This window comes from Actinia tenebrosa, unplaced genomic scaffold (genome assembly GCF_029948245.1).
Source record: "Actinia tenebrosa isolate PJP-AT-01 unplaced genomic scaffold, QUT_ActTen_1.0 PGA_scaffold5__44_contigs__length_20552954, whole genome shotgun sequence".
NCBI classification, from domain to species: domain Eukaryota; kingdom Metazoa; phylum Cnidaria; class Anthozoa; order Actiniaria; family Actiniidae; genus Actinia; species Actinia tenebrosa.
Genome location: NW_028292582.1, coordinates 11,311,912 through 11,339,809, shown reverse-complemented (window position 1 = coordinate 11,339,809; position 27,898 = coordinate 11,311,912). Strand labels below are relative to the sequence as shown.

At 38.6% G+C, this 27,898-nt stretch overlaps 6 protein-coding genes across 6 annotated transcripts in view; 4 read left to right on the top strand and 2 right to left on the bottom strand.

Moving 5' to 3' along the window:
- Positions 1-892, top strand: part of LOC116304413 (uncharacterized) — an 8,767-nt gene extending 7,875 nt beyond the window's left edge. Inside the window, exon 8 of the mRNA XM_031714155.2 lies at positions 1-892. This exon is cut by the window's left edge and continues 171 nt beyond it. Within this exon, the coding sequence (XP_031570015.2) occupies positions 1-91 (91 nt within the window). The 3' untranslated portion in view covers positions 92-892.
- A 1,143-nt stretch (positions 893-2,035) lies between these two features.
- Positions 2,036-15,095, top strand: LOC116304387 (uncharacterized). Its single transcript, XM_031714113.2, has 14 exons — positions 2,036-2,611; positions 6,314-6,460; positions 6,652-6,792; positions 7,218-7,347; positions 7,810-8,101; positions 9,539-9,590; positions 9,853-10,070; positions 10,164-10,191; positions 10,883-11,030; positions 11,497-11,627; positions 11,723-11,918; positions 12,617-13,728; positions 13,865-13,996; positions 14,315-15,095. The coding sequence occupies exons 1-14, from the start codon at positions 2,264-2,266 to the stop codon at positions 14,552-14,554; spliced, it is 3,315 nt and encodes a 1,104-aa protein (XP_031569973.2). The 5' UTR covers positions 2,036-2,263; the 3' UTR covers positions 14,555-15,095.
- Positions 15,096-15,603: 508 nt separating this feature from the next.
- Positions 15,604-17,684, bottom strand: LOC116304388 (nucleoside hydrolase). The gene is made up of 2 exons (XM_031714114.2): positions 17,403-17,684; positions 15,604-17,171 (listed from the first exon to the last, which is right to left on the bottom strand). Exons 1-2 carry the CDS (start codon positions 17,620-17,622, stop codon positions 16,438-16,440), a joined length of 954 nt encoding a protein of 317 aa, XP_031569974.1. The 5' UTR covers positions 17,623-17,684; the 3' UTR covers positions 15,604-16,437.
- Positions 17,685-17,733: 49 nt separating this feature from the next.
- LOC116304381 (PEST proteolytic signal-containing nuclear protein) lies at positions 17,734-19,425 on the top strand. Its single transcript, XM_031714108.2, has 5 exons — positions 17,734-17,812; positions 17,919-18,091; positions 18,477-18,557; positions 18,756-18,814; positions 19,207-19,425. The coding sequence occupies exons 1-5, from the start codon at positions 17,734-17,736 to the stop codon at positions 19,313-19,315; spliced, it is 501 nt and encodes a 166-aa protein (XP_031569968.2). The 3' UTR covers positions 19,316-19,425.
- Positions 19,426-19,451: 26 nt separating this feature from the next.
- LOC116304395 (minichromosome maintenance domain-containing protein 2-like) lies at positions 19,452-22,342 on the bottom strand. The gene is made up of 10 exons (XM_031714124.2): positions 22,123-22,342; positions 21,798-21,887; positions 21,479-21,690; positions 21,299-21,330; positions 21,044-21,176; positions 20,506-20,639; positions 20,243-20,288; positions 20,085-20,148; positions 19,660-19,721; positions 19,452-19,553 (listed from the first exon to the last, which is right to left on the bottom strand). The coding sequence occupies exons 1-10, from the start codon at positions 22,340-22,342 to the stop codon at positions 19,452-19,454; spliced, it is 1,095 nt and encodes a 364-aa protein (XP_031569984.2).
- Positions 22,343-26,472: 4,130 nt separating this feature from the next.
- The window catches only part of LOC116304412 (WD repeat-containing protein 3-like), a 31,218-nt gene continuing 29,792 nt past the window's right edge, over positions 26,473-27,898 (top strand). Inside the window, exons 1-3 of the mRNA XM_089037471.1 lie at positions 26,473-26,704; positions 26,921-26,997; positions 27,664-27,726. Coding sequence (XP_088893597.1) covers positions 26,522-26,704; positions 26,921-26,997; positions 27,664-27,726 — 323 coding nt within the window. The 5' untranslated portion in view covers positions 26,473-26,521. The remainder of the gene's footprint in view (positions 26,705-26,920; positions 26,998-27,663; positions 27,727-27,898) is intronic.

Genomic DNA, 27,898 nt, shown 5'->3' with positions numbered 1-27,898 from the left:
TGCTGATGGTAAGCCTGCCCGATGTCCTGTCTGCCGAGGACCTATCAATAGTCAGATCAATTGTAATCTTAACCAATTAGAACAAGCCTGACAGTCACGTGGGTAGAGATTTAGAATACAGGTTAATATAGAGTAGATTTTTTGGTAAGCTTGCCCGATGTCCTGTCTGCCGAGGACCTATCAATAGTCCGGATCAATTGTAATTTTAACCAATTAGAACAAGTCTGACAGTCACGTGGGTAGAGATTTAGTATACAGGTGTATAGGGTAGATTTTGTATGACTATGAAACACCACTGCGCACTAAACGTTCACGGTAGAAATTGGAGAATAAAACCAATCACGAAGCGCGAGAACTGCAGCAACTGATCTACCAACACTGAGCTATCATTGCACGGTAGCGGGCGTCCGCGCAGGTGTCTTAGAGAATATAAACAGCACTGCGCACTTCACAGTCTTGGTAGAAATTGGATTCTTGCAACCAATCACAGCGCGTAAAATTCACTGAAAATCCACGGAACGTCGCGTCCGTATCACGAGTTTTTCAGAAAGACATAATTTGCTCCAAAAACTCACCTTCGGCTGAGGCGTTCTTAGTGCGCGCCCTATCTTGTCGTAGAGAAGAGGCGTTTGTTTTATTGCTGGTCGCACATTTCGGATAGATTCCGTCGATTTATTTTGGAATGGAAGTGATATTCATTTAGGCGATGTTTACGACTTTTTATGTGTTTTTCGTTCACTCAATAATGATACACATTCCACATGGCCGTGGTAAAAGACTATAATAACATTAACTTAATACCTTCCCTCTTAGCTCCTGGCAAACATATATGCAATTTTATTTTGCTTAGTTAAAATCTGGCTTGTGTGAAAATAAAAGTATGTTCAGGTCATGTACTTGGTATGATCGTATCTGCAATTGTCCGCAATACTGGTCACGTGACAGTAGTCTTTGAAATTGGCCATAATGCTTTTCGTTCTATTAGTATCTTTTGGTATTCGCTAACGAAAAAAAAGCCAAAGGTGGAACGAGCGAATCTGTATTTATTTTCTCTGGTTTAACGACCTTTAACGGTGCGAGCGCAATCGCATTCTCTAAAGCCCGCATTCTGATTGGTCAGCACCGAGGTAAGGGACCGGATGCGCGCATGGACTATAGACTGATTGCACCTTTTTTTCCGTGCCGGAGGGAGGTTGAAACTTGTCGCCTACAGGCAGACCTTCATCATCACCAGGTGTTACCACGTTTAAGTCCACATAGAGGCGATAATGGCTTGATAGATCTGAGGTGCATATGACGTCTCATTTCTTAGATTGACTCAAAAATCTCTCAAGGATACGGTATTCTTGGAAATTACTTTTACTTATTTCATTTCTTTTTTGGTTGATTCTGTTTTCACGGTTTTGTTTTTGTCTTGTTTTGTTTTGTCTTGTTCAGTTTTGTTTTGGTGTCTATTTTTAACTCACATCTGCCAAACCTACATATGTGGAAGGCTAGAGGCCAAAAGGACTGAATATCCAAACATAATTTTTCCTTTCGTGTCGCCATAAATTATATTTTTTACATTAATTCACAGACAACGACTTACACCTCCGGGAACGTAGGACAAAGCAGACTTCCCAAAAAAAACATGGTTAAGTAACATAAAAGTCTGGTCACGGAAACCACCTCCCCACCCATCCCCCAAGGTAGGAAATGAGATGAAAGAAAAAGAGAGATGTGGGGATAGTGGTAGAGTTGGCAATGGGATTTCTGCTGTGCAAAGTAGTACCGGAAGCGAAAAGATAAAGACACCGGAAGTTGAAGTACCCAAGCATGAACAAACGCCATGATGTGGTTTTTCGTTTTTCAAAAAAATAGCAAAGGAAGTTAACATTCTGTATTTGCAATATCTACACTATGTATTATTTCTCGTCATTTTATTTTATTCTTTGTTGTACCCGATGTAAGCTTTTTGTACTTATTACTTTCGCCAGCTGTTCGCTGTTTTGTCGTATTTTTCTAAGTTTACCGAAGATTTCTCGAGGATATTCCGAAATACAGGCGGAGGTAGTACTAGGTAGCCAGGCCGCACGGAATAAAACAACATGAGACAAGAAGGCTGACATAAGACAAAACAATGTGAAAATATGCCTCAAAAAAACCTTCTCTACGCGTCGAGATCTCCTCTTAGGATTACAAAAGACACCCAAACAGATGGTGGAATACTCAAGACATGAGGATAACTCGGTTAAAAGCTCCATTGGTGTTGAATCATTGAATAATGAGCAGCACAGTTGAAGACTGGCTTCGGTCATTAGGTCTTATACAATATACTCAAGCCTTCTTGGACAATGGCTACGATGAACTGGACATTTGTAAAGAGATTGGAGAGGAAGATTTAGATGCAATTGGAGTGAAAAACGATAAGGATCGTGTAGATATTCTAGGCGCTGTTCGTCGGTTAAAACAGAGCGGTACTGCGGTGTACTTTGTGCTGGAAGAAAACTCTCAAACAATAGTTCCAACACAAAAAAGAGAGAACCTTATACCCTTAAAACTAAAACTGTTGCTCCGGGATAATTTAACTGAAGATAATATAGATCTAACGAAGGAGCCATATACTCTGTCGGTAAGTAATTGACGTCTTAGTTTTGGTGATTATAATTTTACAAGCTTAGAATGATTGCCAACTTTGGAGTTAAGATCACTAGTGACTCAGCCTTTGTTTCATTACCAAGGGTTTATTCCTTTTTTCCCTTACAAAGCCTTAAATGAGGGCTTATATTTCTCCATAGATTAGTTATTTTCTTTATTTTGTACTCTTATGTACACTAAAAATCAATTAGAATGTATATTTGAAGCGAAAAAGTAAACGTGTTTTGAAGGCGATGACAGCATCTCCCAAAATGAGAAACTGTTTTGGCTAAAAATATATAGGCTTACCATAATTCTTTCTTTTTAGATTAGATATTTCTCATAATTAATTACCAAATCCAAAATATTTTGTGGGTTTGATTAGGGACTGTTATTGTTTTACGATGCTGAAACAGATACATGGTCTATTGGAGAGATGAACTTTAGAACCTTATTTGAATTAGACGTTAAAACTCCATATATTTTTACATTTATTCATTGAGTTATTACAACACGAATTGCAGATCGTCCAGCAATTTATTGACTGCTAATATTTACTCTAGCACACATCCAAGCTTTAGCTATTTGTTTTGCCCTTTTTGAAAGTTTTTTCTTGTTTCAAATAATTCACATATTTTTTCATTCTATTATTGACTCATTTAGTGGATTGTTGTTGTTTGTCTGTGTGTGTATGATGGATCAATGAATAGGAACATGTGTGCATTATATATGTTAATAAGTATATAACCATATGTTTTTGTGGTTATCGTAATGTTTTTGTTTTTGGGCGTGAAATAGGCTAACATGAAAATTTGTGGCTACATAATCAACTATGTTGTATAAAGATTTTTTGATTCTAGGATTAACACTAGAGAAGGATAAATGCTGCATTAAATATGAATAGGAGTTCAAGCTTTATGGTACCCGCAAGCTGATGCTATAGACGCAAAGTAGTCAAAAAATTATTAATTTTCAAGAAAACAATGACAAACTAAAAGTACATTTTGACGCATATATATCAGGTTAAAGCTAGCATGCTGACGCTACTGATAAATAGGTGAAAATTAACTAGGAATGATTTGAATTTTCAACATTTCCGATCGTGAGATATGCTTCATTTTATGTAATTTCATTTGATATTATTTTCTTTTTATTTCAATAATATTTTAAATTCATGTGATGGGTTATTGGACATTTTTATTCACTATACATGGCTGAAGGGAGGTGCCAATTATATATGTATATAAACATACTTTTCAAGGTGTAGAACTGAAGCCAAACTTATCACACAACTTATTCATTAATACTGTAAAATGTACAATTTTCGAATACTTTTTCCATGGATACCTAACACCAAAAAATGCATCCAATCTATTTTCAACCGATATCTCAATAATAATAATTTTGTTTTGTCCATTTGTAATTAAGCATTTATTGTAGAAATATCTAAAGTTAAAATTAAGGCATCATTTATTTCCTAAATAGATTGAAATTTCTTGGTAATTCTGATTTGTTTTATGAAGGAGTTGATAAGCCTCAGGAATTGTTTTACTGCATTCTTCGTGAGGTTATTCATTACAGTTATATATATATCTTGTTATATATCGATTCTCTTCTTTGTTTGAGGGTTAATTTCATGGTAGTTTTCTCCAGGTTCCCTGATTTTCCTCCCCCTGCTTAACTCATCTTCTAAATTCAACTCGATTCGGTTTTTATTTCTTTATTATTTGAATTTATTTGAAGATTTGCCAAAGGCAGGTAATTTACAAAAGAACACTAAGTTCCCTACGAGGTAGATCACCCAAGAGCTCGAAAGCTTAGACACGAGCCTTTGGGTCAGAATTTAGACCGAGCAATAAACTCATTGGATTCTCTTTTATAAAACTAAAAAGAATGCCGAGCATTCAATTCCCTAACAGAATATCATGTAATGGTATTAAAAAAAGGATAACAATTCATCATCTGAACAGTAAGTTCACCTGCTCATCATTTTTAATGCTAAAGGCCATTTCTTCAAAAGTCTTCAAGTATATAAGTGTATATTAACTTTAACACCCTCTGCTATATACTTCATTTATTTCCTTCCTTAAGTTAATTGTCTGATATGTCATACCATGATATATAGCACTTGATTTTACCAGTTTCCTTTTTCTTTTTGATTGATTGTGTGTCCTATTGCCATTAACACTCTTGTTACAAATTTGCACATGAAAAAAACATCCCTCCTCAGTGTTGTTCACAGTCTGATCTAAAAAATATGGTTCCAAGTTTAGTGCTGCAAATAACAGATTCTCGGTAACCAGACATGATGACTGGCTACATCAGACTGCTTAACATGTGACCCGCCAATGTGACCAGTCAATGTGACCAGTCAATGTGACCAGTCCATGTGATCAGTCCATGTGACCAGTCCATGTGACCAGTCCATGTGACCAGTCCATGTGACCAGTCAATGTGACCAGTCAATGTGACCAGTCAATGTGACCAGTCCATGTGACCAGTCAATGTGATCAGTCCATGTGACCAGTCAATGTGACCAGTCCATGTGACCAGTCCATGTGACCAGTCAATGTGTCCAGTCAATGTGACCAGTCAATGTGACCAGTCAATGTGACCAGTCCATGTGACCAGTCCATGTGACCAGTCAATGTGACCAGTCAATGTGACCAGTCCATGTGACCAGTCCATGTGACCAGTCCATGTGATCAGTCCATGTGACCAGTCCATGTGACCAGTCCATGTGACCAGTCCATGTGACCAGTCAATGTGACCAGTCAATGTGACCAGTCAATGTGACCAATCAATGTGACCAGTCAATGTGATCAGTCAATGTGACCAGTCAATGTGACCAGTCCATGTGACCAGTCAATGTGACCAGTCAATGTGACCAGTCAATGTGACCAGTCAATGTGACCAGTCCATGTGACCAGTCCATGTGACCAGTCAATGTGACCAGTCAATGTGACCAGTCAATGTGACCAGTCAATGTGACCAGTCCATGTGACCAGTCCAGTCATGTGACCAGTCCATGTGACCAGTCAATGTGACCAGTCAATGTGACCAGTCCATGTGACCAGTCCATGTGACCAGTCCATGTGACCAGTCCATGTGACCAGTCCATGTGACCAGTCCATGTGACCAGTCAATGTGACCATCAATGTGACCAGTCCATGTGACCAGTCCATTGTGACCAGTCCAGTGACCAGTCCATGTGACCATGTCCATGTGACCAGTCCATGTGACCAGTCAATGTGACCAGTCAATGTGACCAGTCATGTGACCAGTCCATGTGACCAGTCAATGTGACCAGTCAATGTGACCTGTCAATGTGATCAGTCAATGTGACCACATAATGTGACCAGTCCATGGTCCAGTCCATGTGACCAGTCCATGTGACCAGTCATGTGACCAGTCCATGTGACCAGTCCATGTGACCAGTCATGTGACCAGTCCATGTGACCAGTCCATGTGACCAGTCCATGTGACCAGTCCATGTGACCAGTCCATGTGACCAGTCCATGTGACCAGTCCATGTGACCAGTCCATGTGACCAGTCCATGTGACCAGTCCATGTGACCAGTCCATGTGACCAGTCCATGTGACCAGTCCATGTGACCAGTCCATGTGACCAGTCCATGTGACCAGTCAAGAGATTCAATGTATCAGGAATCAACTGTATTCCCTATATGTTTTTCAGAATGGTGCTTGTGGGAATCTAGATAGTCTAGTTACATTATATGCAGATAAGTTTTATACATATGAACAAGATGTGCTGGAGGCATTGGAGAACATACGAGCGCGTCAGGTTGGAGATTTGAAATCACAAATAGAGGGTAATCAGGAGGTAAGAAATTTTTAAATCTAAGGGAAAGTTCATTTAATATGTCGAGGGGGAGGGGGTGATGAAGATATGTGGAGGGGGTACCAAATTTTTTTGTGATGAGGATATGAAGGGGGGATCTAAAAATGTCTCATGTATACAAGAGGGGGCTCCCAATTTGAATTTGAAAATTTTCAATTCTTTTGTGTTTTTAGGAAGGTGATGAATCGTATGATAAGGTTGAATCGAAACCATCAAAAAACCATAAACACAAGAGAAGCAACACAAGTCCTCTACATGCTCATACCAAGGAGAATCATAAGTGGCATATCTCATCTTCTAGTTTAAATGCTAAGGTAAGATTTATGGAATGCTGTGGTTTCCATTGGCATATAGTAATCTCAAACAAAGGACTAGCGTCGGAAACATCAGTTTTTTCATCTTTTCACGGTGCATAATTTACCTTTTTATCATTACTGTTTCATTAGAAACACCGACATCTCACACTAGCTTTTAGCTAGTTATCTCTTCTAGTAATCTCAGAGATGACTGTTTTAAAGGACTAAATAGATGCCATCTTAAAAATGTCCCCTCAAACAGCCCCACAATGCACTGCAGTGCCAACTTGACCCATTTTCCCCTTCAACCTCAAAATGGTTAATAGAACGAGATCAGTCACTTTCTGTCTTATCCAACAGCACTCTTTTCCCAAAATATACCTGGGAAATTTGTTGGAGAATATTATTCAATCATTTCAATATTTCTCTTGTTATTTTTTAAGGGAGGAATACCTGCCGATTATCTTGATGTTGACAGTCCGTCATCTCCTCACAAGAACGGCAAGAGAAGACGACCAGTGGAAAGAAATTCTAAGCTATCAAGAAGTTTGGATTCACTTAAGGAACTTCATGGTGTGTAGAAATGGGAACATGTCAATCATCTGTCATACGTGGCTTACCCAGTGTATACCATATAATATTCCGTCCACTCCCATCTTTCCACTTAATATTCTTTTTACTCCCTTTAGTATCCCTTTGCTTTAACTCACTCCTACTCTTTATAATATCCCTTCCCTTTTCTCCCATTCCTTTTATTATCCATTTCCATTTCTTCACTTCCACTTCCTCTCGTATCACTTCCATTCATTCATACTCCTTTTTTCCATTTTTTCCTACTTCCCTAAAATGTTGTCCTTTTACTCGCTCTAGTTTCCCTTCACTCTCATTGCTCTAGCAGCCTTTTAATTCTGCTCCCTTTCCTTCTCCTATTCAATCCTATTCAATTCCCACTCAATTTTCTATTTCCATTACATCTCCATGTACACTCCCAACCATCTCAATACCCCTTATCCTCTGATAAAAATGTTTCTTCAGTTAACTCAGCGGAGCTAAAGACAAAAGACAAAGATCAGCAGACGACAAAACCCAAACATACTTCATCAATATTTGGATTATTTCGAAGCAGCAAAAGAAAAAGTCCAGGTCATGAAGACAAATCTCATGACACTAAAAGCCTTAATAATGATATGTATGTGACCAAGCCGATAGCGGGAAGTGACCTACCTGCTAGTAATATCACGATGGGTGAAGAAGATCGAGTGACGCTGATGTTAATGGTAAAGCAGGGGGAACTCACTGTTGAAGAAGCCGTCGAGCAACTGGAAAGGTACAATAATTTCCAATCCCCCTCTGTGGGGGAGGTATGAATATTTTCTGGAACTAATTAATATACCCTCCTCAGACCCTCCCCACCCCTTGGAAATTCCAATCCCCCTCTGTGGGGGAGGTATGGATATTTTTTGGAACTACACAATGTACCCTCCTCAGACCCTCCCCACCCCTTGGAAATTCCAATTCCCCTCTGTGGGGGAGGTATGGATATTTTCTGGTACTACACAATATACCCTCCTCAGACCCTCCCTACCCCACCCCTTGGAAATTCCAATCCCCCTCTGTTGGGGAAGGTATGGATATTTTCTGCAGTTATGAAATATACTCTCCTCAGACCATCCCCACCCCTCAGAAATTCCAATCCCCCTCTGTGTGGGAGGTATGGATATTTTCTGCAGTTATGAAATATACTCTCCTCAGACCCTCCCCACCCCTTGGAAATTCCAATCCCCCTCTGTGTGGGAGGTATGGATATTTTTTGGAACTACACAATGTACCCTCCTCAGACCCTCCCCACCCCTTGGAAATTCCAATCCCCCTCTGTGGGGGAGGTATGGATATTTTTTGGAACTACACAATGTACCCTCCTCAGACCCTCCCCACCCCTTGGAAATTCCAATTCCCCTCTGTGGGGGAGGTATGGATATTTTCTGGTACTACACAATATACCCTCCTCAGACCCTCCCTACCCCACCCCTTGGAAATTCCGATCCCCCTCTGTTGGGGAAGGTATGGATATTTTCTGCAGTTATGAAATATACTCTCCTCAGACCCTCCCCACCCCTTGGAAATTCAAATCCCTCCCTATGGGGGAGGTATGGATATTTTATGAAACTACACAATATACCCTCCTCAGACCCTCCCAACCCCTTGGAAATCCCGTTCCCCTCTGTGGGGGAGGTATGGATATTTTTTGGAACTACACAATATACCCTCCTCAGACCCTCCCCACCCCTTGGAAATTCAAATCCCTCCCTATGGGGGAGGTATGGATATTTTATGAAACTACACAATATACCCTCCTCAGACCCTCCCAACCCCTTGGAAATCCCGTTCCCCTCTGTGTGGGAGGTATGGATATTTTTTGGAACTACACAATATACCCTCCTCAGACCCTCCCCACCCCTTGGAAATTCAAATCCCTCCCTATGGAGGAGGTATGGATATTTTATGAAACTACACAATATACCCTCCTCAGACCCTCCCAACCCCTTGGAAATCCCGTTCCCCTCTGTGTGGGAGGTATGGATATTTTTTGGAACTACACAATATACCCTCCTCAGACCCTCCCCACCCCTTGGTAATTCCAATCCCACTCTGTGGGGGAGGTATGGATATTTTTCGGAACTACACAATATACCCTCCTCAGACCCTCCCCACCCCTCTGTGGGGGAGGTAGGTGATGGTAATGACTTGTGGTTATCCACTTCAGGTATGAAAAGGAGAATAAAGAAAACCAAGCTGCAAAGAAAGAAATGAGAAGAGTAAGACACAACAACACACCTACAGCACTAATCGAAAAACCATGGGCACCTAGAAATATTTCAAGAATGTTTCTTAACCAATCAGAAACGTTATTGTTATCTTTCTGTTATCTTGTGGTTAGAAAGTCAATTTTGATTGGCTGAAGAATGACAGAACATTCCTGTAATATTTCTAGTGCCCATGTTTTTCCAATTAGCACTGTAACACCACTAATTTTCCTATAATCTATAATTACCTAAAACTACTGCAATTATATCTCAGAGTGGTTCATGCAGTGAAGAGGATTCTTCCAACGCAAAACCACACAAATTAAAACGAAATATCTTTGGAAGAAGCACAAAGAAGAAATCCTCCAGCAGACCAGCGTCTGAGATATCTGCCTTCGACATGACAATGAGTGAAGAAGACAGAATAAACTTGATGAAAGCTGTGCGAGATCATGAAATAACCATAGAGGAAGCTATTCAGAAATTAGCGAGGTAAAAAAGGTTGCATAGCATATTTTTAAGATTGAAGGCCATGTTTCTTATGTAATAATAATGAATGTTTTTTTTGTGCGTTTTGAATTACAGTTTTGAAGAAGAATCTCCTAGCCATAAGGTTGGTAACAAGAAAAGAGTTTTTCAACAATTTTATTTTAATGCTCATTTTGGAATGAAATCCATTTTTAGTTTTTTTACTAAGGATCTCACATGTCATGTCAAAAATTTGTCTCGCTACCACACCCTTATTCGTCTACTGACACGCCTACTTTTGTTACATGTATTACAGTCAATACCTTACTGGCAATGTACTAGATCCAAGACAGTGACAAAAGTAGGCGTGTCAGTAGACGAATTAGGGTGTGGTAGCGAGACAAATTTTTGACGGGTTGCCACAGTTCAGTGAGATCCGTAGTAAATATTTTTTTAAATGACCTCTGGGGTGACTAAAGTCAGGGCAAACTGGAAAAAAAACAACAGAATCATGGGAGACACCCAACAAACTCTACTCACATGTGATGCAGAGTCCAGAAACTCAACCTGAGACCCCAGAGGAGAGAGGCAAGTGTACTATTGCTGCATCACCCTCAGCTCACTAAATAGATCTCTTTATACCTTGCACAGTTTATTAACTTCATTCTATGATATTGAAGTTTTTTGGTTGTATCCATATTTATTATTTTTATGTCTTCTCATGCACATCCATGAAATAATGAAATAATACTATAGGGAATGAATGACACATGGTATGAAATGGGGGAAATTTCCCCCAAGACAAGAAGCGTAATTGTAATTTGTTTCTTTTTCAGAGTAAAGACAACAAGCACAAGTTTTCTCCCAAGTCACCTCATTCTTTCTCAAGACTAAGTATCAAGAGAGTGTCTGGTGCATTTGCATCTGCCGTGAAAAGTGGACACCATAAGGAGGAAAAAACTGCTGTGTTCTATACTCCTACAGGTAAGAGATGAGTGAATGCATGAAGGGATGGATGAATGGGTGGATGGATGGATGGATGAATGGGTGGGTGGGTGAGTAGGTTGATTGGTCGATGGATAGATGGATGAATTAATGAACAAACGAAAGAATGAATGGGTTGAAGGGTGGGTGAGTGGGATGGATGAATGTTTGAATAAATGGGTGGGTGGATGGATTAGTGGATGAATTAACAAATGAATAACTGTCATAAAAGATTAAATAGAATAAAAGAATGCTATAAATAAAAAACTTGATGGAAGGATAAAATGAATGAATGAATAAAAGTGAAAAAACGTAAAGGGACAAATTCCATTTGCTGGTTGAATTCATAAAGATAATAAATGTGAAATAAATGAATGAATAAATAAATGAACAAACAAACAACACAATGAAGGAGAGGAAGAATCAATGATTGAGTAACAGTCTTTTATTTCATGATTTTGAACAGAAGGTGCAGTGAATACCAGTTCCGAAGGCTGTTCAGAGGATGATAACAACTGGCGGTCAGACTCATCACCAGACCGCTCTCCTGCAGGACATCGTAAGGTCATGCACAATCTGATAAGAAATGCTAAACAGGTCAGTTGAACCGTTTGTTCAAGAACTGAGCTAAAAATCACAAATCAAAGCCTATCCTCAAGCCCCCTGACTGATACTGTATTTGGTTTCCACAGATTCACTCCACATCGTCGTTACACAGTTCATCAAGCAGTTCTGATGCTGTTGATAGACTTGGGACGATAGAAGACCTGGAGAGCCAGGACAGCACGCCGAGAAGAGGTAGTCAACAATCTCCTAAGAAAAGAATAGTGGATGAAATGAAAAATATCTTGTCTCAAAGAGAACAAGAGGAAACAACAAAAGAAAAAGGTAATATTTTAGATTTAACATAATGTTTCCCCATTTCAGACCACATGTCATTCTCTTGAGTGTAAGCGTCTTTGCTAGATTTGTATCAATTTCCATGTGGATTCTTATGTGCAAGGGTTAAGCAAAAATTGTTACTCTAGGGAATGATACTTTTTTTTAAATGGGGAAACATATTTACATCAAAGGTAAAATAGTACATTGTTGATTGTGCTTTCTATCTTCTTTGTTGCTGCTGTTGTTTTTGCTGTTGTTGCTGCTGTTACTGCTGCTGTTGTTGCTGCTGCTACTGTTGTTGTTGTTGCTGCTGCTGTTGCTGTTGCTGTTGTTGCTGCTGCTGTTGATGCTGTTGTTGCTGCTGCTGTTGTTGTTGCTGTTGCTGTTGTTGTTGCTTCTGCTCCTGTTGTTGTTGCTGCTGCTGTTGTTGCTACTGTTGTTGTTATTGATGCTGCTGCTGTTGTTGCTGCTGTTCTTTCTAGTGTGGCTGCTGTTGCTGTTGTTGCTGCTACTGTTGTTACTGCTACTGTTGTTGCTGCTGCTGTTGCTGCTACTGTTGTTGTTGTTGATGCTGCTGCTGTCGTTGCTGCTGTTCTTCCTAGTGTGGCTGCTGTTGTTGCTTTTATAACTCTTTTAAAAGATAGAAATATTCAAATATTTTGACATTGAAAACTCAAGATTAATCTAAGTTAATCTCTTAACAGGTGTTCTCCCATCTCCGGGCACCTCTCCTATCCATGCCAGTACTCTCCCAAGAAACATCAAACCCACACAAACTTCTTTAACAAGGAAAAGCTCATTGCCGATAACTCCTGCAAAACCTGTTCCACCCATTCATGCCTTGAGAAAAGCACCTCCCCCTCCTCCAAGACCTCTCCCAAGACAATCAACTGTGCCTTTGATTGGGTTGCAAGGAAGTTCTCCTGATATTGATACAAAGAGTGAACTAGACAAGACAACAACACCAAAGCCACCAAAATGTCCACCACGTAGAAAGTCCTTGGGAGAAAATTCTAAAACAGAAAAAGCTGATGCTAAATTAACGAGTGAACAGAGGTGTTTATCTCCTCCGTTACCCCCAGCGCCTTGTCCATCAAGCAAACAAGAAGACTTAGGAACATCAGCTGGGTCAGAAACTAAATCGAACCGAATGTCTTTAGAAGATGATGTGTTTCCACCTCCGCCTCCGGAACACTTGTTGACGTCACTAAAACCTGTCAGCAGGACTGGAGGAGATAGTAAACACATTATCAAGCCTCCTCGGCCATCACTATTAAAAGGTGACACCTCACGTTCGAACAATGAGACGAGTGAACTAACAGTTTTATTAAAACAAAGAAATATTATTAAAGAGAAGGCTCATTCAGAAGCAAGAAAACCAGAAGAAATGGTATCAAAGGAACAAGATGCATCGCCAGCACGAACAGGGTCGTCAGCACAAACAGGATCGCCAGCACAAAGAGGGTCACCGGGACACAATGGGTACCCCGGGCACACTGGGTCCCCCGGGCACACTGGGTCCCTAGGGCAAGCAGGGCACCCAGGTCCACCCGTGACAAAACCAAAACCTGCCGTGAAGCGTAAGCCTCAGCTGCCACCCAAACCCCCTAAGCTAACACCAGGTGGTGCTTTAAAGAAAGCTGAAGAAGATGGTGAGGAGAAACAGGAATCGACCACACGGGGCGTTGATCATCACTCAAATCTAAATGTTGTGCAAGTACCACGGAAACGTCCATCTCACTCACTGTCTGATTTGATTGAAAGACGATTGCGTATTGAACAGATTGATTTAACTGAACTGCCGTATTCTTCTCAAGTAAGTTTAGTCATTTTGTTAGAAAAAAAGGAACCCAAAAAACAAGGATTCTCAAGTTAACTAGAGTATAAAAAACAAGATGACAACTCCCAAACTGAATTGATGTAAATGGTCTCTGTTTTTGTTGTTTATGCAGGATGGAAAATGGGATGTTCCTGTCAATCTCATTGACAGATACACAGAAGAAATGAGAAGGTCACAAAAAGAAGTGGTTGAAATTATGGATAGAATACGATGCTTAAAGCTTAAGGAACAACATCGGCCAGCAGTGAGTATGCTCTAATACTCCCTCTTTCTTAAGAATTTACGAGTACCATTTGAGAACTAGCCCCTCAGACTAGCACACCAAGATTCTTCATTTGAAATGTATCCATATACGTGTCTTCTCATGCACAGCTGTTAAGCAGGGAAATCATACTCTAGGGAATGACACATGGTCTGAAATGGAAAAAAAATTATGCCAAAGCTCAAAAGGTCTATTCATCGTTCCTATAGAGAGAAAAAATGTCAAACGCCTTAGGGGAACGGAGACAGGGGTTGACTCGATTTAAACTTTAATGTTTCACGTTAATTTTTTATTCTGCAGATCCCATGCGACTCCTCATTATATCCGCAAGAACCAGACCACCTTGGCAAATTAGGTTCGGTTAAAGAATGGTTGGTTTCCTTAGGTCTTCCAATGTACTTAGACAACCTAAGGGAAGTAGAATATGACGACATGGCAAACATGCCTTTCTTGAAACAAAAACACTTTGAATTTGCTGGAGTTGTGGATCTTCGACACATGCGCCGCCTGCTCGCATCAGTAGAAAGAATGCCTAAATAAGGGCAATTATAGACCCTATTACTCTGCAGAGTAATGCTTTTCCATTTCATTCGTCTTGGGAATCAAAATTCTCTATCCAAATAGAAGTATAAACATTTTCTGACTCTTAAATGGTTTCCATAATTATTCAAGCATTGTGATTGGATAGTGTCTCTATTCTTGTTTGTGATTGGTTTAGAGTGGAACCCATTTGAGTGTTGATATCTCACTCCTATCAAAACCTGTTCATTAATTCATCAATTAAATTGGTACTAGTAAAAAACGAAATAACACTCAAGAGAATGACAAATTAAATGAAATAGGAAAACGTTACTTGAAAAGTAAGAGTTCAAATAAAAAAAAGCAATTGACTTTTTACGGAAATAAACGTGATGGTGAAAATTAGCAAAGAATCAATTGTAATTTTAAATGCAAAATAAATCGTACAATACAAGTCTAGCAAAATCAAACTAGTTGCAAAATTTGTCTACCTTAATTTCCCCAACCCTTCTTAGCATATCATCAGAAATTCTCACACGAATTAAAGTGCTTCCCTATCACATTTTGAAAATTGTCCAATTTGCAGTTGAGGTGAGGTAGCTTTCCATAATGTTCCATAGGCTTAAGGCCTGGAAAACGTTTTGTTTCCGACAGTCATCGAAACACTTCCATTGACGTCTATAAAAGCCCTACTTTGTCCTGTTAGGAAATTACATACAATTTTGATCATGTATATGGGAAAAGCTATTTTGCAACAAACTGGTATTTTCCAGGTTGGGTTAGATTATTTATGGACTGCAAAGCACCAGTGGGAAAGCCTTAAATTTCAAAATATAGCAGACAGCTGTAGTACATATATGACTAAAAGTTAAGGGAGCCAAGACTTGATAATCGAGTGGACATTACCTAAGCCCCACATCTGCACTAGCTGCCCCTTTACTGTATTTAGCTTTACACTGTTATCATCTTTTTGAGACAGAGAATGTGGGTACCCTCTTTACTTACTTCCCAGGCAGATATATTTGAGTGTCTTTTAACTGGATTAATCCCCAAGAATTTCAAGCCAACTATTTACCCAACAACCCTAGGATTTTAATCACTTGGTGTTGGTTTCTTGGTGTTCATTCCTTATCGTTAACTAAAGATGATCTAATCTCTATTGAAGATAGCTGAAAGCAAGCAGTTTTAACAATAATAGCCTCTATTAAGCTAACACCCTTTTAAAAGAACAACTAGTTGCACCATCCTGAAACTTTCTTCCCGTATTGACTGTAAAACAAACCTCTCTTGAGTGGAAACCTTTAAAGTGTATATCAAGGCAAAAATTTTTATTCCACAATTTTTATATGTGAACAGTGTAGTAGCATGGTTGCAGTATTTTTGTATGTGGAATTTTCTTTTTGGAAATATAAAGATTCGAAATATCAATAATATGCAAATGAGATGATATAACTAAGTCTAATTTATTATTATACAACAATGCTGTTGTGGGAAGTACTGTTGTTTTTTCATTTGCAAATTATCCTTATAACTGAAATATAGGGTCTTGTACACTTTTAGGTTATTTCACTTCAAAACACTATTGTAAATTACATTACAAAATGCAACCCATTCTTGAATTTACCTCATCTCATTTGCATATTGATATTTCAAATGTTTATATCTCTGAAAAGAGACGACCACATGCAAAAATACTGCAACCATACTACTACACTGTTCACATATAAGTGATTTTGAAAATACATTTTTTTCTCTTGATGTATACTTTAAGTGGAAACCAGGCAAGATGGTGTCCCATTGATAGAGAAGTATTTATATGCTCAAATCAAGATGGCTTTTAAATAATAATCCTGCAAATCCTTGACTGCTTATGCCATTAACAAGTCCTTCAGTGTTCTGGGAATCTATTTAAGAGAGTTCAGAGCAAGTACTTTATATTTCTCAATATTACACCTTCGTACAAGCATCAGGTTTGGTTGTTTCTTGAGAGAACCTCTCCAATCTACAACCATTTGACCCCTGGTGTGTTTTCCACTCAGCTCCACGGTAGCGTGAACATGGGTTTGTTCCTCAACGATGTCAGGGCTAACGGCAACTGCCATGGCAAACAAATCACAGCAAGTATAAAACATTCCATAACCTTCCTTTTTTTGCCTGTAAAATTCAGATGATGTTTTAGTGATTTTCTTAAAGAAATTAGACTTGTCAGTACCAAGGCTTGTGAGTTCGTCATAGAACTCCCACGACAAACAATGTTGCAGACAAGTCTCCCATGTTACTATGGCAACTGGGCAAGTGAGCTCATTGAGGCAAACGGATGCTGCTTCAACATCAGTGTGGAAGTTAAACTCAGCACAGACTCTATCATCATTTCCTTTTGCTTCGCAGTTTCCTCCCATTATTACAACATTCTTTAGATTCTGTGGCAACATTGGGTCCAGACGGCATGCCAGTGCTATGTTAGTCAGTGGAGCTAATGCCACTAGAGTTATCTCTCCAGGATGCTGCCTCGTTAGTCTGAGGATGGCATTGACGGCATGCTCTTCTTTCAGTCTGCTCATGTCTGGATCAGGAATGCCTGTTGCATCTCCCAAACCATCCTTGCCGTGAAAATGGGACGCTCGTTTAGTGGTCACACCTTCATCAAATTCAATATTAATATATTATCAATTTAATATAATTGATTATATTATCTTATACCGGAAGTAATATTAGAAAAACAGAAGATACATATTACCATATACGTGTTTATATTACAAAATTACAAACATTTCTACAAATTTATAGAAATTACCGAGTACGATCAAGTTAAAAGTTACCCAAAAATAACAAAAAATCTAATCTCTTGCTTAATAACAAATATTCTTACCAATTAAAGAGGTAGAAGCTCCTTTGAAGACAGGTACATCTGTTCTCTTACAGACTTCCAACACCTTCATAACATTTATACAGACATCGTTTAGTTCTGTGTTCCCTCCAACACAAGTCACGGCCAAAACGTCCACATCTGGTTGGTTTAGAGCTAATATAAGAGCAAAGGCGTCGTCTACTCCAGCATCACAATCAATAATGAACTTTCTTTTGGCCATCTTAGAAGGAAAAAGATCAAACGACGTTTATGACTTGAATGGACAAGTTTATCAGGTCTTTGTTAAAGATGGGTTCCCTGTGGAATAGACCATAATTTCTTATGATTCAAGATGGCGGACAACGCGGTCAACAGAGTCGAAAACTCTTCGAAAGATTCGTGCAAAAAGGAAGAGGATAAACCGCTTAAAGGTCTCAATGCTACATACTTTATAAAGATCAGCTTACTTTGAAGCATGGTTTACCAGCAAAGTATGTTTAAATCTCACAAAATACAGTGCTTTGTCTGTTTATAAAGGAGTTTCTGGCGAAGCATCGACAGAGAAGGATAACCAGGATGGTGGAAGGATGAACAACAAACCTAGCAGTTTTACCTGGATGGGAAAGCGAAAATCAGGCCCAATAGAAACTATTAAACCTTTGGAGTTGTCTGGATCAAAGGGTGGCGGTGGAATTACCATAAAGTTGAACGTGAGTTTTTGAATTTCAAAATATTCAATTACTGTAGTGTGGTATAAATATGCTAATCAATGCTGTTCTCAGGGGGGATGGGCAAGGGACACTTGTATCAGCCCTAGCAGGGTGGAGTAGTGGGGTGTATGTGTGGTGGAGGGAGTACTTCCTGTATCTGGTTGAGAACTTTTAAATCAAAGGCATACTTTATCCCGTACCTCCCCCCCACAAACCTCATAACATTGTCATAACATTGATAGGTAAATTTCCACGTCCATTACCAGACTAATGTAACATGTTTTGTACTCCCAACTCCCTCCCCTCAGGGTTGATTGTCTTAATTAAAAGACACAGGGTAAACAGTTTTAACAACTCTAAAGTCTTTGATGTTTTCAATTGAAAGGCTCCTGCAAAAAAGAAGAAAGCAGAACCAGTTATACAAAAAAAGGCAGGCAGTGTAGCAGCAGCTTTTGGAAACGACGAGGTATGGAATTTTGAATTTGCTTCTGAGAACCAATCAAAAAGCACCAGAATTTATGTCCACCAATCAAACTGTGTGTGGAAGACTAGCTTTAGACTCATGTTAAGGGCACAGGGAACCCAACTTACTCATTCCATACTAGGTGTGGCAATGGGTGCTTAAGATCGTAAATGTAAACTAACTATTTTGTTTGTATGGCAGAGTGATGAAGAGGAAGAGATTCCACCTGAAGCGAAAATGAGAATGCGTAATATTGGAAAGTATGTGGTCTGGCTTCTGCTAAGCATCTTTTTGATTCAATATCTCTCCTAATTATCTAATAGATTTATTCAGGGTTCATGATTTCAAAAGTACCCAACCCCTTCCCCCCCCCCCCCCCCCCCCACCCATGACCAAAAAAGAATAAAACAAATACTGTAAAATGTAAGAAAGGAAATAGAAGGGAGGAAGGAGAGGGGATAAGAAGGAGGGTGAGAGAAAAAAATAAATTCTTTAACTCCTTTTTTATCTTTATATATGATTGTTTACTATAAATATCTTGAATTTGCAATCATGATACATATTATCAAAATTTTTAATTAATTATAACCAGACGTTTTGATTTTTTATCAATGGCCTTTGTTAGTAAAATGATTGTTTTGTCACATCTTAGAGATACGCCAACATCTGCTGGACCCAACTCCTTCAACAAAGGCAAGCAAGGTTTTACCCATACAAGAAAAGTATTTGAAAAAAAGCTAAATGAAACGAAACCACCTTAAAAATTTAAGTGTAATTATTTAAAATTCTTAATCACTCTTTCACTTACACACCATGAATATTTTTTACATTTAATTCATAACCTTGCTGAAATAATAAACTTTAAAAATTTCATGCTTGAAAATGCCAGAGATTATTTTATTCTTCACGTCTGTTGCTAGTAAAGGGGCTGCTGTAAGATTTGTAATTGGAACAGAAGTTATAGAGAATTTTCTGATATTCTTTCATCTTGATATCATTCTGGAAGTACAGAAAACAAATTTCATATCAGTTGTAAGGCTAGTAAAGTTATTTTATGAGGCCACTTTGTAAGTGACACAAGAAGATATATTTTTGAAGGACTTACCTCTACAGACATTATGCTCTTAGCATTTAAAAAATCTTGCTGTAACCCAAGCAGCGAGTAACCTAAGGTATCATAAAGTCAAGTTGTTATTGATACTGTTAACAGAATTTAACAATCTTTTCCCTCTGCAAGCTTAAAGGTTAGAAGCACAGGATTGGGCATGGGCCTGACTCCAAAGGTTTTTACTGCTCTCCAGGTTTTTACATCCTCTCAAATCAACCCTAACTAGTTCAAACTGGTTAGAGCTGTGCTCCAGGGTCATACATGGACTGTAAAGTGGCTGCCAGAGATGCCTTCATATGTTTTTTGAGTTTGACCCTGTTTAGGTGCGCCACTGCTGTAATTTGCAGTGGTGATTAGCGATGACAAGAAAGGTTAAATTGAATTGGATGGGGGTTATAATTAGACTAAGGTAGCAGTCATACCATGTGAGATGCGTAAGGAGTTATCAAACATCAAAACTGCAACAACCACATCTTCATCAATGACCTACATTTCAATAGACACAAAATCAAGGCATTGTAATGAATGATTGGATTACAAGATTATGAAGATTTACTAGTATTTGTAAATGCAGAACTACCTGGTCATGTAAACTTAGTTTGGCATGAGCAGCTGCCATTGAAGTACTGTTAAAGCATGAAAAATAATATGAAGAATTAGGGAATGTGCATAAAAATGAAATATATTCCTTTGTGTATGTTGATGGTAGTGATGATGGTGGTGGTGGTGGTGGTGATGATAATAGTGATGATAATAATGGTGATGGTGATGATACATTGTTACAATTACACTGTATAAATTGTAAGATATATTACAAACTGTCCTGAAGGTTATTTTACTTACATGGTTTGTAGTGAAGACAAAGGAAAATCTCCTTGTGAATTCCGGGCTCGTCTTCCCGCCAGATAAAAACTTTGAATGAGTTTTTGAGGTGATTCTCCAAACTTGATGGGCCTTTGGGACACAAACCGAAGAAACTACCACAAAAAAATAAAGGACAATAAAGATTGCATCGCTACAAAGAAAGATTTTGGCTAGGTGTTTTTCCCCCACACGGTCATCCAACATGGCGGCCATGTCTTTTGTCCTTGCACATGTGATGCCATGCTGGTTGACTTTGACGAAAGATTTGAACTAGGTGTCATTCATGCCATGCAATAGGGCATACATGTCTTGCTGCATGCATGAGACGTCATAGTCAACATGTTAGTTGGCTTTAACAAAAGATTTGGTTTAGGTGTCATGTCATATCATCCAATATGGCGGCCATGTCACTTGTCCTTCCATTCTCGTGGGAGGGGATTGATACACGCCTGTCTGAGCTATACATAATTCCTTCTGTCTAGGGCATACCTTTGAGGTACAGAATATCACAACATACCTGTTTCATATCGTCTTCGGATATATAACCACTTTCTTCATTGTCATCCATAGCCCGTTGCAAGGCTAAATTGTCATTGTAGTTTTGATTGTCAGCTTCACCATCTGCTAAGCTAAATACTAGCGCAAATCGGCTGATGAAAAGCAATGTAGCTATTATAAATCGATAACTAACTTTAATTTGGCTGATCTCGTTGATAATATTAATTTGCCAACGATTGCGTCACAGTACATTCAGCCTTAGATGTTTACTTACTTTGTCAAACCTTGTAAAGCTGCGCCTGCACTCTGGAGAAAATAAACCGAAGTAGGTTACTATGCGGTAATCATTGTCTTGTCAAATTTGCGCTTCCAAAATCTCAGTACAGAAAGTTGATGTTATGAGTAAGAGGTGCATTTCTCAAGAATTCTGAATTTAGGTACAAAAACAAATCACCAGGTCAAAGTTGGTTACACAACTGAAATCCAGCACCTGTTTTGGTTCCAGTGTTAGGGACTGATCCCAGAGCTCTGTAACACCCCATTTAGGTGCTGTCTGTAGGGGTTCAGAACACGCCCATGCAGTGGTCTTTATGGGAACTCGAAGGTGCTGGGTGCATTCGGTAAACTTTTTAGGGATTTCTATCGTCTCTCCTCTGTTTTCCATCACTAGATGTGGAAAGAAAGAGATTGAGTTGCAAGTGTTACATTGATGTATCCACAGGACTTAACAGTCATCTCTCTAGTTTTCTTAAGTACATGCTATAGCGACATACCTCTTCTTAATTTTTCTTTCTGTTCTTTTCTCAGCGCATTTATATTTGTCATCAGCCATAGTCCATTACTTGCAAGCAGCATGCAGCCAGCTATAGTCGTAAAACCAAATAAAGTTAAGCTAGCGAGTAGGAAGAATACGTGTGTGCGTGGGAGGGGGAGGGGGTAGGGTGTCGTAGATTAGGTGGAACATGCATGTGTAAGTTGCCCCCAACCCCTACGCCCAAAGCTCTTTTTTATACAATGGTTGCTTAAATCCGAGTCTCCTCCGCACACCCTCCTCTCCTCTCCCATGTAATACTCTTTATTATCAGTATTGTACTTTACCATTGATGAGGAACGTTCCTGTACCAGAGGGATCACGAGTCACAGATGCAACCAGATCACAGACTGAAGAATGCATGACCAATCTTCTAGCGAATGAAGCCCCGTACATCAATAGTCTTTGAATGGTCAGAAGATCATATCCTAACACCATGATGTCGATTCCTCTGATAGTATCATTGTCTATTTGTTCTGCTAGAACCAAGCTCATTAATAGACCCATCTTGAGATGCAGGAAAGAGCCTGGATGTGCTATGGGCACTGATTAGAGCACAATTGGGATAAGTTGACGACACTCATACAACTTCCAGGCTACAGAATTGGCGATACGTATTTCAAAAAAGGTTGTCATCGCCAAAGGCGATAGGCAATGGGCGATAGGGGAAAAGCAATAGCAAAAGCAAATGTAATTGATGCAATAGGCTGGTATCAATATTCTTTGCAATGCCTATTATAAAGAGCGGAAACGATGTTAGATGCGCTCCTTTTGAAAACTATACGTTTAAAGACGTTAAAGATCCTCCCTGTTCCATCCCTCCCATAATTTTATAGCGTGGATTACATTCACTTACTTCCAAAACAGTAGGCAATGCTGGAGGCAAAACTCCATGGAGATTGTTTCCTATCTGTGAAAAATAAATTTCATATTTTATGAGCAATAAAGTGAGTTTATGAAAACAAGGGACAAGAACTGAACAAACTTTGGTGACATCTTCGAGACTCGAAATGGACCTACCTTCGTATAGAGTAATGATAGAATCTGGAAGACTTGAATACGTATATTTACCAGTAGGCAGAGAAATAGTAATCTAAAACGGAAACGTATAACGCTAATAAGGCTGGAGAAGGACTATGATCTCATTAGGCTGGGTCAGAATTTACCAGGGGGAGGGGGTGAGTGGGACACATCATCCGTCTTTTCCACCCTTCTCCCAGATCATATGCAAGTAAAGCATTTGTTCTGCCATTGATAGGGGGCATTGGTAAGAGGTCATAGATTTAGGACCCCTTGGACACGCACCTGTAAGTGTCCCCTTAGACACGCCCCTGTAATGTTGTACATACCTTTTCTACATTATTTGCCTGTTGGTTTCAAAATGCAAAAGATCAAGCATTAGTACCAGAATTTTTAAAGAGTGGACTTGAAGCAGGCCTATTGCATGGTGATACAAAGATCTAGGGATTACGATACGCTAAATAGATCGCGCCCTTGAAAAGGAGAAGAGATTTCGAAATCATTTATCAATACCTCAAATACTGGTATAGATGAAGAGATCTCGTCAGATCCATTACAACCATCCAAAAAATGGAAGAGGGTGATTTTATACAACCCTCCCAGCTCCAACTGTTTGGTCATTTCATCTAAGATCAATGCAAAAAGAATAAAGAAAAAATTGAACTTAACAATACTTCCTTTATGGGTCATTTTCATATAGATTTTGAAGCTGTAACCAGCATATACATACCTCTGACATAAATAGGCACTGCCTGATGGCGAGTCCATAATTGATGATTACCGATCCAGGTCTTACTGGTAAGGCTCTCTGGACTTATTACATGTATGATGCATTTATCTGGATTCAAAACACAGACTCAAACACTTAGTTCTATAAGTTTTCAGTTGATTGATGTAGGTCTGGTCTTAAAAGGGGTGTGAAATTTTAGCCAATCAAGTTAGGGTACCTGACAGAGTGCGGCAGGTTGCGTCTTCCTCCAAAGTACTTCCACAGTATTTACAAGTAAAAATTTTCCTGGGAGGTAACAAAGAGAGCATAAAACATAGGATTAGTTACAATAGCTGATCAGGGGTAAAGGGGGACATGCATGTGCACCCATTCTCCTTCTAGGTCAGTCACAGACTTTTAATAATATTACTTTTAGCTGTTATAAAAGAAATGGCTGATCCTTACCCTGTAGTAAGTGCTTCAGTACTACCAGCAAGGTGAACTCGTATGTAACAACAACGAGATGATCCAAAGCAAGTTGAGATGGGGCAATAGAATCTAGCACTTTGTCTGTAATATGAAATAAATAACATGATCTTTCAAGAATCATTATTATCAACAAGAGAATATGTTATTAATCATCAACATTTAAAAAAGTTTAGTACAGTGGGCTGTGCAGTGGATGTTGCCTCTTTCGAATACAACGCGCGTGCGTACTACGGATCCCTAGGAACAATTGTTTTTGACATTATTTTTTGTTTGCTTTTTTTTGTTTGTTTTTCTTTTACATTGATTGGTTATTGAGGACCATACTTCCAGACATCGAGTGCTGAACCGTCGTATGGCAGCGCGAAGCATTTACGGCTACGCCGGAGATTTCGGCCCCGACACCGCTATCCCTGGATTTACAGACTGATCAGGAAGCTCGGCCGAAGCCTAAGGGAGAGGTTAGTCGGCCCCTAGTCCGTAGATGATTAACCCCTTGCTATGACCAGCATACCCAATATCTTGATTTTTTTCGCTGATATCTTAACATTCATAGTCACTCCTTTCCATGTGGGACGCGTTTTGAGAAACTAGCCATGGCGGATATTTATATCACGCGCAATCGGTATGAAATCACAACTATGGCGTTAATTTCGTTTTCTTTAAAGCTCGTTAACAAAAAGCATAGACTTTGAAAAGTTAGATGATTCGTGGAGCAGTACTCACGTGTATTGGGTGACGCCAGTCATAGCACATACCACGCCCACAATGCTAAACGTCCCAGTATGAATACGAGTATTGTTCATCAAACTCCTACGGTCAGTCGATGTATATCTGTCAGGTAAATAACACTACCATCAGAATTTTAAGAACTCGTTAACTGGACTTTTTGAAATTTATTTTTATAGAAATTTTATTTCCTTACTTACTCTGGCAACTGTGGGACAGTTGAGAATCTGAGGACGACAAGGACTTGCGCAGAAGAGGTAACTTCCGGAATCCAATTCAGAGTGTTAATCGTGATATAGCAAACCTATGAAAATATCATGAATGACATCTCGTGTGATATTTCGAAATAAAACTTGGTAGTATTATATCCATATTATCTACACTTTAACAAGTATAGATTAGAAGTAAATATAGAAGCATGCCATTATGTATGTTTAAGTGCACTTGTCCTCCAACATGGCAGAAATAGTCATAAAATTTGCGATTGTTTATTTGTTTATTTATTATCGATTATTATCTTGACTTGAAACTCACCTCCTGAAACAGAGATCCTAGCTTCAAAGGACTGTGCAGGGCGAGATTACCAAGGAATGCTACATGGAAACAAAAAACAAACAGCAAACAAAACAAATAAAAACTAAATAAGCAAAAATTCTGACAAAATGGTCCTGACTTGGATCCTTATCAGTCTAAGTTTAATTAAGCTTAATTTATTCCCACCATGTATTCATACAACTGTCTCACCATCAAAATTTATGAATTCTGCGAGATCAATCGATAAAACAAATCGGTAAACCAATTTTCCCTGAAAAAAAGATCCAGAGTTAAAAGGCAAGGTATCGTACATCGTTGATTTTACTTAATTGGTTTCAGTACTGTACAATTTTTGAAAATGGAGTTTGACAAACCTTTGGATAATCTTTTAGATGTTCCTGGCACTGTTTCTTGAGTTCTTCCAAACCATTACAGATACAAAGCCATTCAAATACTCGTTCATGTATGGTTTTCTGCTCCATTATCGAACAACAGCAAGACCATTAAAGGTTAGCCTTTTTGAAGACAAAACTATCGAAATAAATTGATTCAGAACTTTAAAAAAATCATATTTCGAAAACTAACGACCCACATTGATCTAAATTTAAATTAGATTAAACCAAAAAATCTCAAAAATGAGGGAAAAATTAAAATTTTGACGACAAGTTTTTTTTTTTTTTGCACACTCAAAAATGTTGCGAGAAATTTTTTGATTTTCCCGCCAATTTTCAGGTTCAAGACGCGGCCGCGCCATGGCCAAAGGAAGCCCAACAGGTAAACCACATTAACGAACTACAAAAGGCTTTTAAAATGTTTGATAAAAATACACAATTACAAAATTCACAAAATGCAAACAAATTATTTTAAAGGTCTTTAAAACCTCGGAAATGAGCACAGAAGTCTCACAGCTCTCGTGGCACAAAACCACTAAAATAAAATTAAAAATCTCTTTAAAATGATTTAAACTCTATCTAAACAATGATAACTTTGATCAATAAAACCTGCCAAAAAAAAAGTGAGGAAAATTTTCAAATAAAGTTAAAGCTATACGAAGGACTCTCAGTTGGACTACCCGCAGTAGATCCTCATCTGGGCTACCTGTGTATAATTGTGTTTTGAGGTTTGGTCTACCTGTGGTGTTGTAGCTGCACGTGCCAACATGGCGGACAAACTTCACTAAATTTACTAAATCTTTGTGATAATTTAAAATGGTTTTGACTAAATCTTACCTGCGATACGAGCCCACAGGCTGTTTTGGTCTCGTTGGGAGCCTTAAGGCTAATGTTTTGTTTGTGGAAGGGAAAGTTTTAGGCTTGAAATCCAGCGTTCAACTGGCAGTTGTTCCTGCACTTGAAGATGTGTTTATTTGGGACACAAAAAAAGAAGAAAAGGTCCCCCATTTTTTACAGCTCGTATTAATGTGCATATATTTTTCTTTTAAATCAATCAATCTATTGGAGGTTTTGACGATTTTTAAATTTTGATATAGCCAAATTCAGCTATGAAAGATCTTAAGATATTATTTCCTTACAAAATAATAAACTTTGTTAAAACTTAAGCTTATCTTATAAGCTCATGTCTTTTTGTTTACATGCATTTTATTTTAGGTTAGAGTTCTGAAAGGAAGCAAATGGGAAGTTACAGCAATGGCTATCAGTGTTGACCAACAGAGCCTAGCAGTTGGGTAAGGAGTAGATTGATAGAGTTGTTATTCATTCTAAAACCGGAGTGAACATAAACAAATAAAACAGCTATGTCCATGTACAGTTCAAAAATACAACACCTAGGTTGTGGCATAAGCATGGGTGCTTTTAGCCTTTCCTAAGTGCTATGATACTGATCAAGAAAAAAACAAGCTGTTTTTAACATGGAATTGAATTATGGTTACCGATTTCAATGATTATTGTTCGGCACAAGTGACTGACTAGCCTTGTGTTTGTCAATCAAAGTGTTTCCATGACATTATGAAAAGCACAAAAATTTCAAGGGAACGTGGGTATGTATGAAGCCTTGATTGCGTCAGTGTTTCTAATGAAACAGTAATGATGAAAAAGTAAATTATACACCGTGAAAAGATGAAAAAACTTACTGACATTTCAGACGCTAGTCCTTCGTCGGAGTAAAACAAAGGACTAGCGTCTGAAACGTCAGTTTTTTCATTTTTTTCATGGTGTATAATTTACCTCTTTATCATTACTATAACATCTATAGTATTATCATACATCTACATATTTCTTTTTTGTTTCAGTTATTAATTTACATTTCATTGCTATCATTATTATTGTTAGTATCATCATTATTATTATTGTTCTTGTTATTATATTAGATTTTATTATATATTATTTTACAGGTATGAAGATGGTAGTATAAAAATTTGGAAACTTTCAGATGGAACTTCACAGGTTACTTTGAGGTCTGTAACAAGTGATTTATTCATAGGAATCTCTTAATATGTCTGTCTGTATGATAAACATTAATATTTGTTTATTAGAACAGGGACACCACAACAGCTTCTATGCCAATTGCAATAGGCCCTGTAGAGTTTTAGCACAGGCACTGAAGATGGTCATCACCAACGTCTTTAG

Bases quoted from the DNA above. Each gene is read 5' to 3' on its own strand.
- LOC116304387 (XM_031714113.2), top strand. From the start codon at position 2,264: ATGAGCAGCACAGTTGAAGACTGGCTTCGGTCATTAGGTCTTATACAA. The intron at 2,612-6,313 runs GTAAGTAATTGA...TATGTTTTTCAG, and splicing joins AGGAGCCATATACTCTGTCG to AATGGTGCTTGTGGGAATCT. The intron at 10,071-10,163 runs GTAAAAAAGGTT...TTTGAATTACAG, and splicing joins GCTATTCAGAAATTAGCGAG to TTTTGAAGAAGAATCTCCTA.
- LOC116304388 (XM_031714114.2), bottom strand. From the start codon at position 17,622: ATGGCCAAAAGAAAGTTCATTATTGATTGTGATGCTGGAGTAGACGAC. The intron at 17,172-17,402 runs GTAAGAATATTT...AATTTGATGAAG, and splicing joins AGCTTCTACCTCTTTAATTG to GTGTGACCACTAAACGAGCG.
- LOC116304381 (XM_031714108.2), top strand. From the start codon at position 17,734: ATGGCGGACAACGCGGTCAACAGAGTCGAAAACTCTTCGAAAGATTCG. The intron at 18,092-18,476 runs GTGAGTTTTTGA...TTCAATTGAAAG, and splicing joins GAATTACCATAAAGTTGAAC to GCTCCTGCAAAAAAGAAGAA. The intron at 18,558-18,755 runs GTATGGAATTTT...TTTGTATGGCAG, and splicing joins CAGCTTTTGGAAACGACGAG to AGTGATGAAGAGGAAGAGAT.
- LOC116304395 (XM_031714124.2), bottom strand. From the start codon at position 22,342: ATGGGTCTATTAATGAGCTTGGTTCTAGCAGAACAAATAGACAATGAT. The intron at 20,149-20,242 runs GTAGTTCTGCAT...ATTGAAATGTAG, and splicing joins AACTAAGTTTACATGACCAG to GTCATTGATGAAGATGTGGT. The intron at 19,722-20,084 runs GTATGACTGCTA...ATGATACCTTAG, and splicing joins CTCCTTACGCATCTCACATG to GTTACTCGCTGCTTGGGTTA.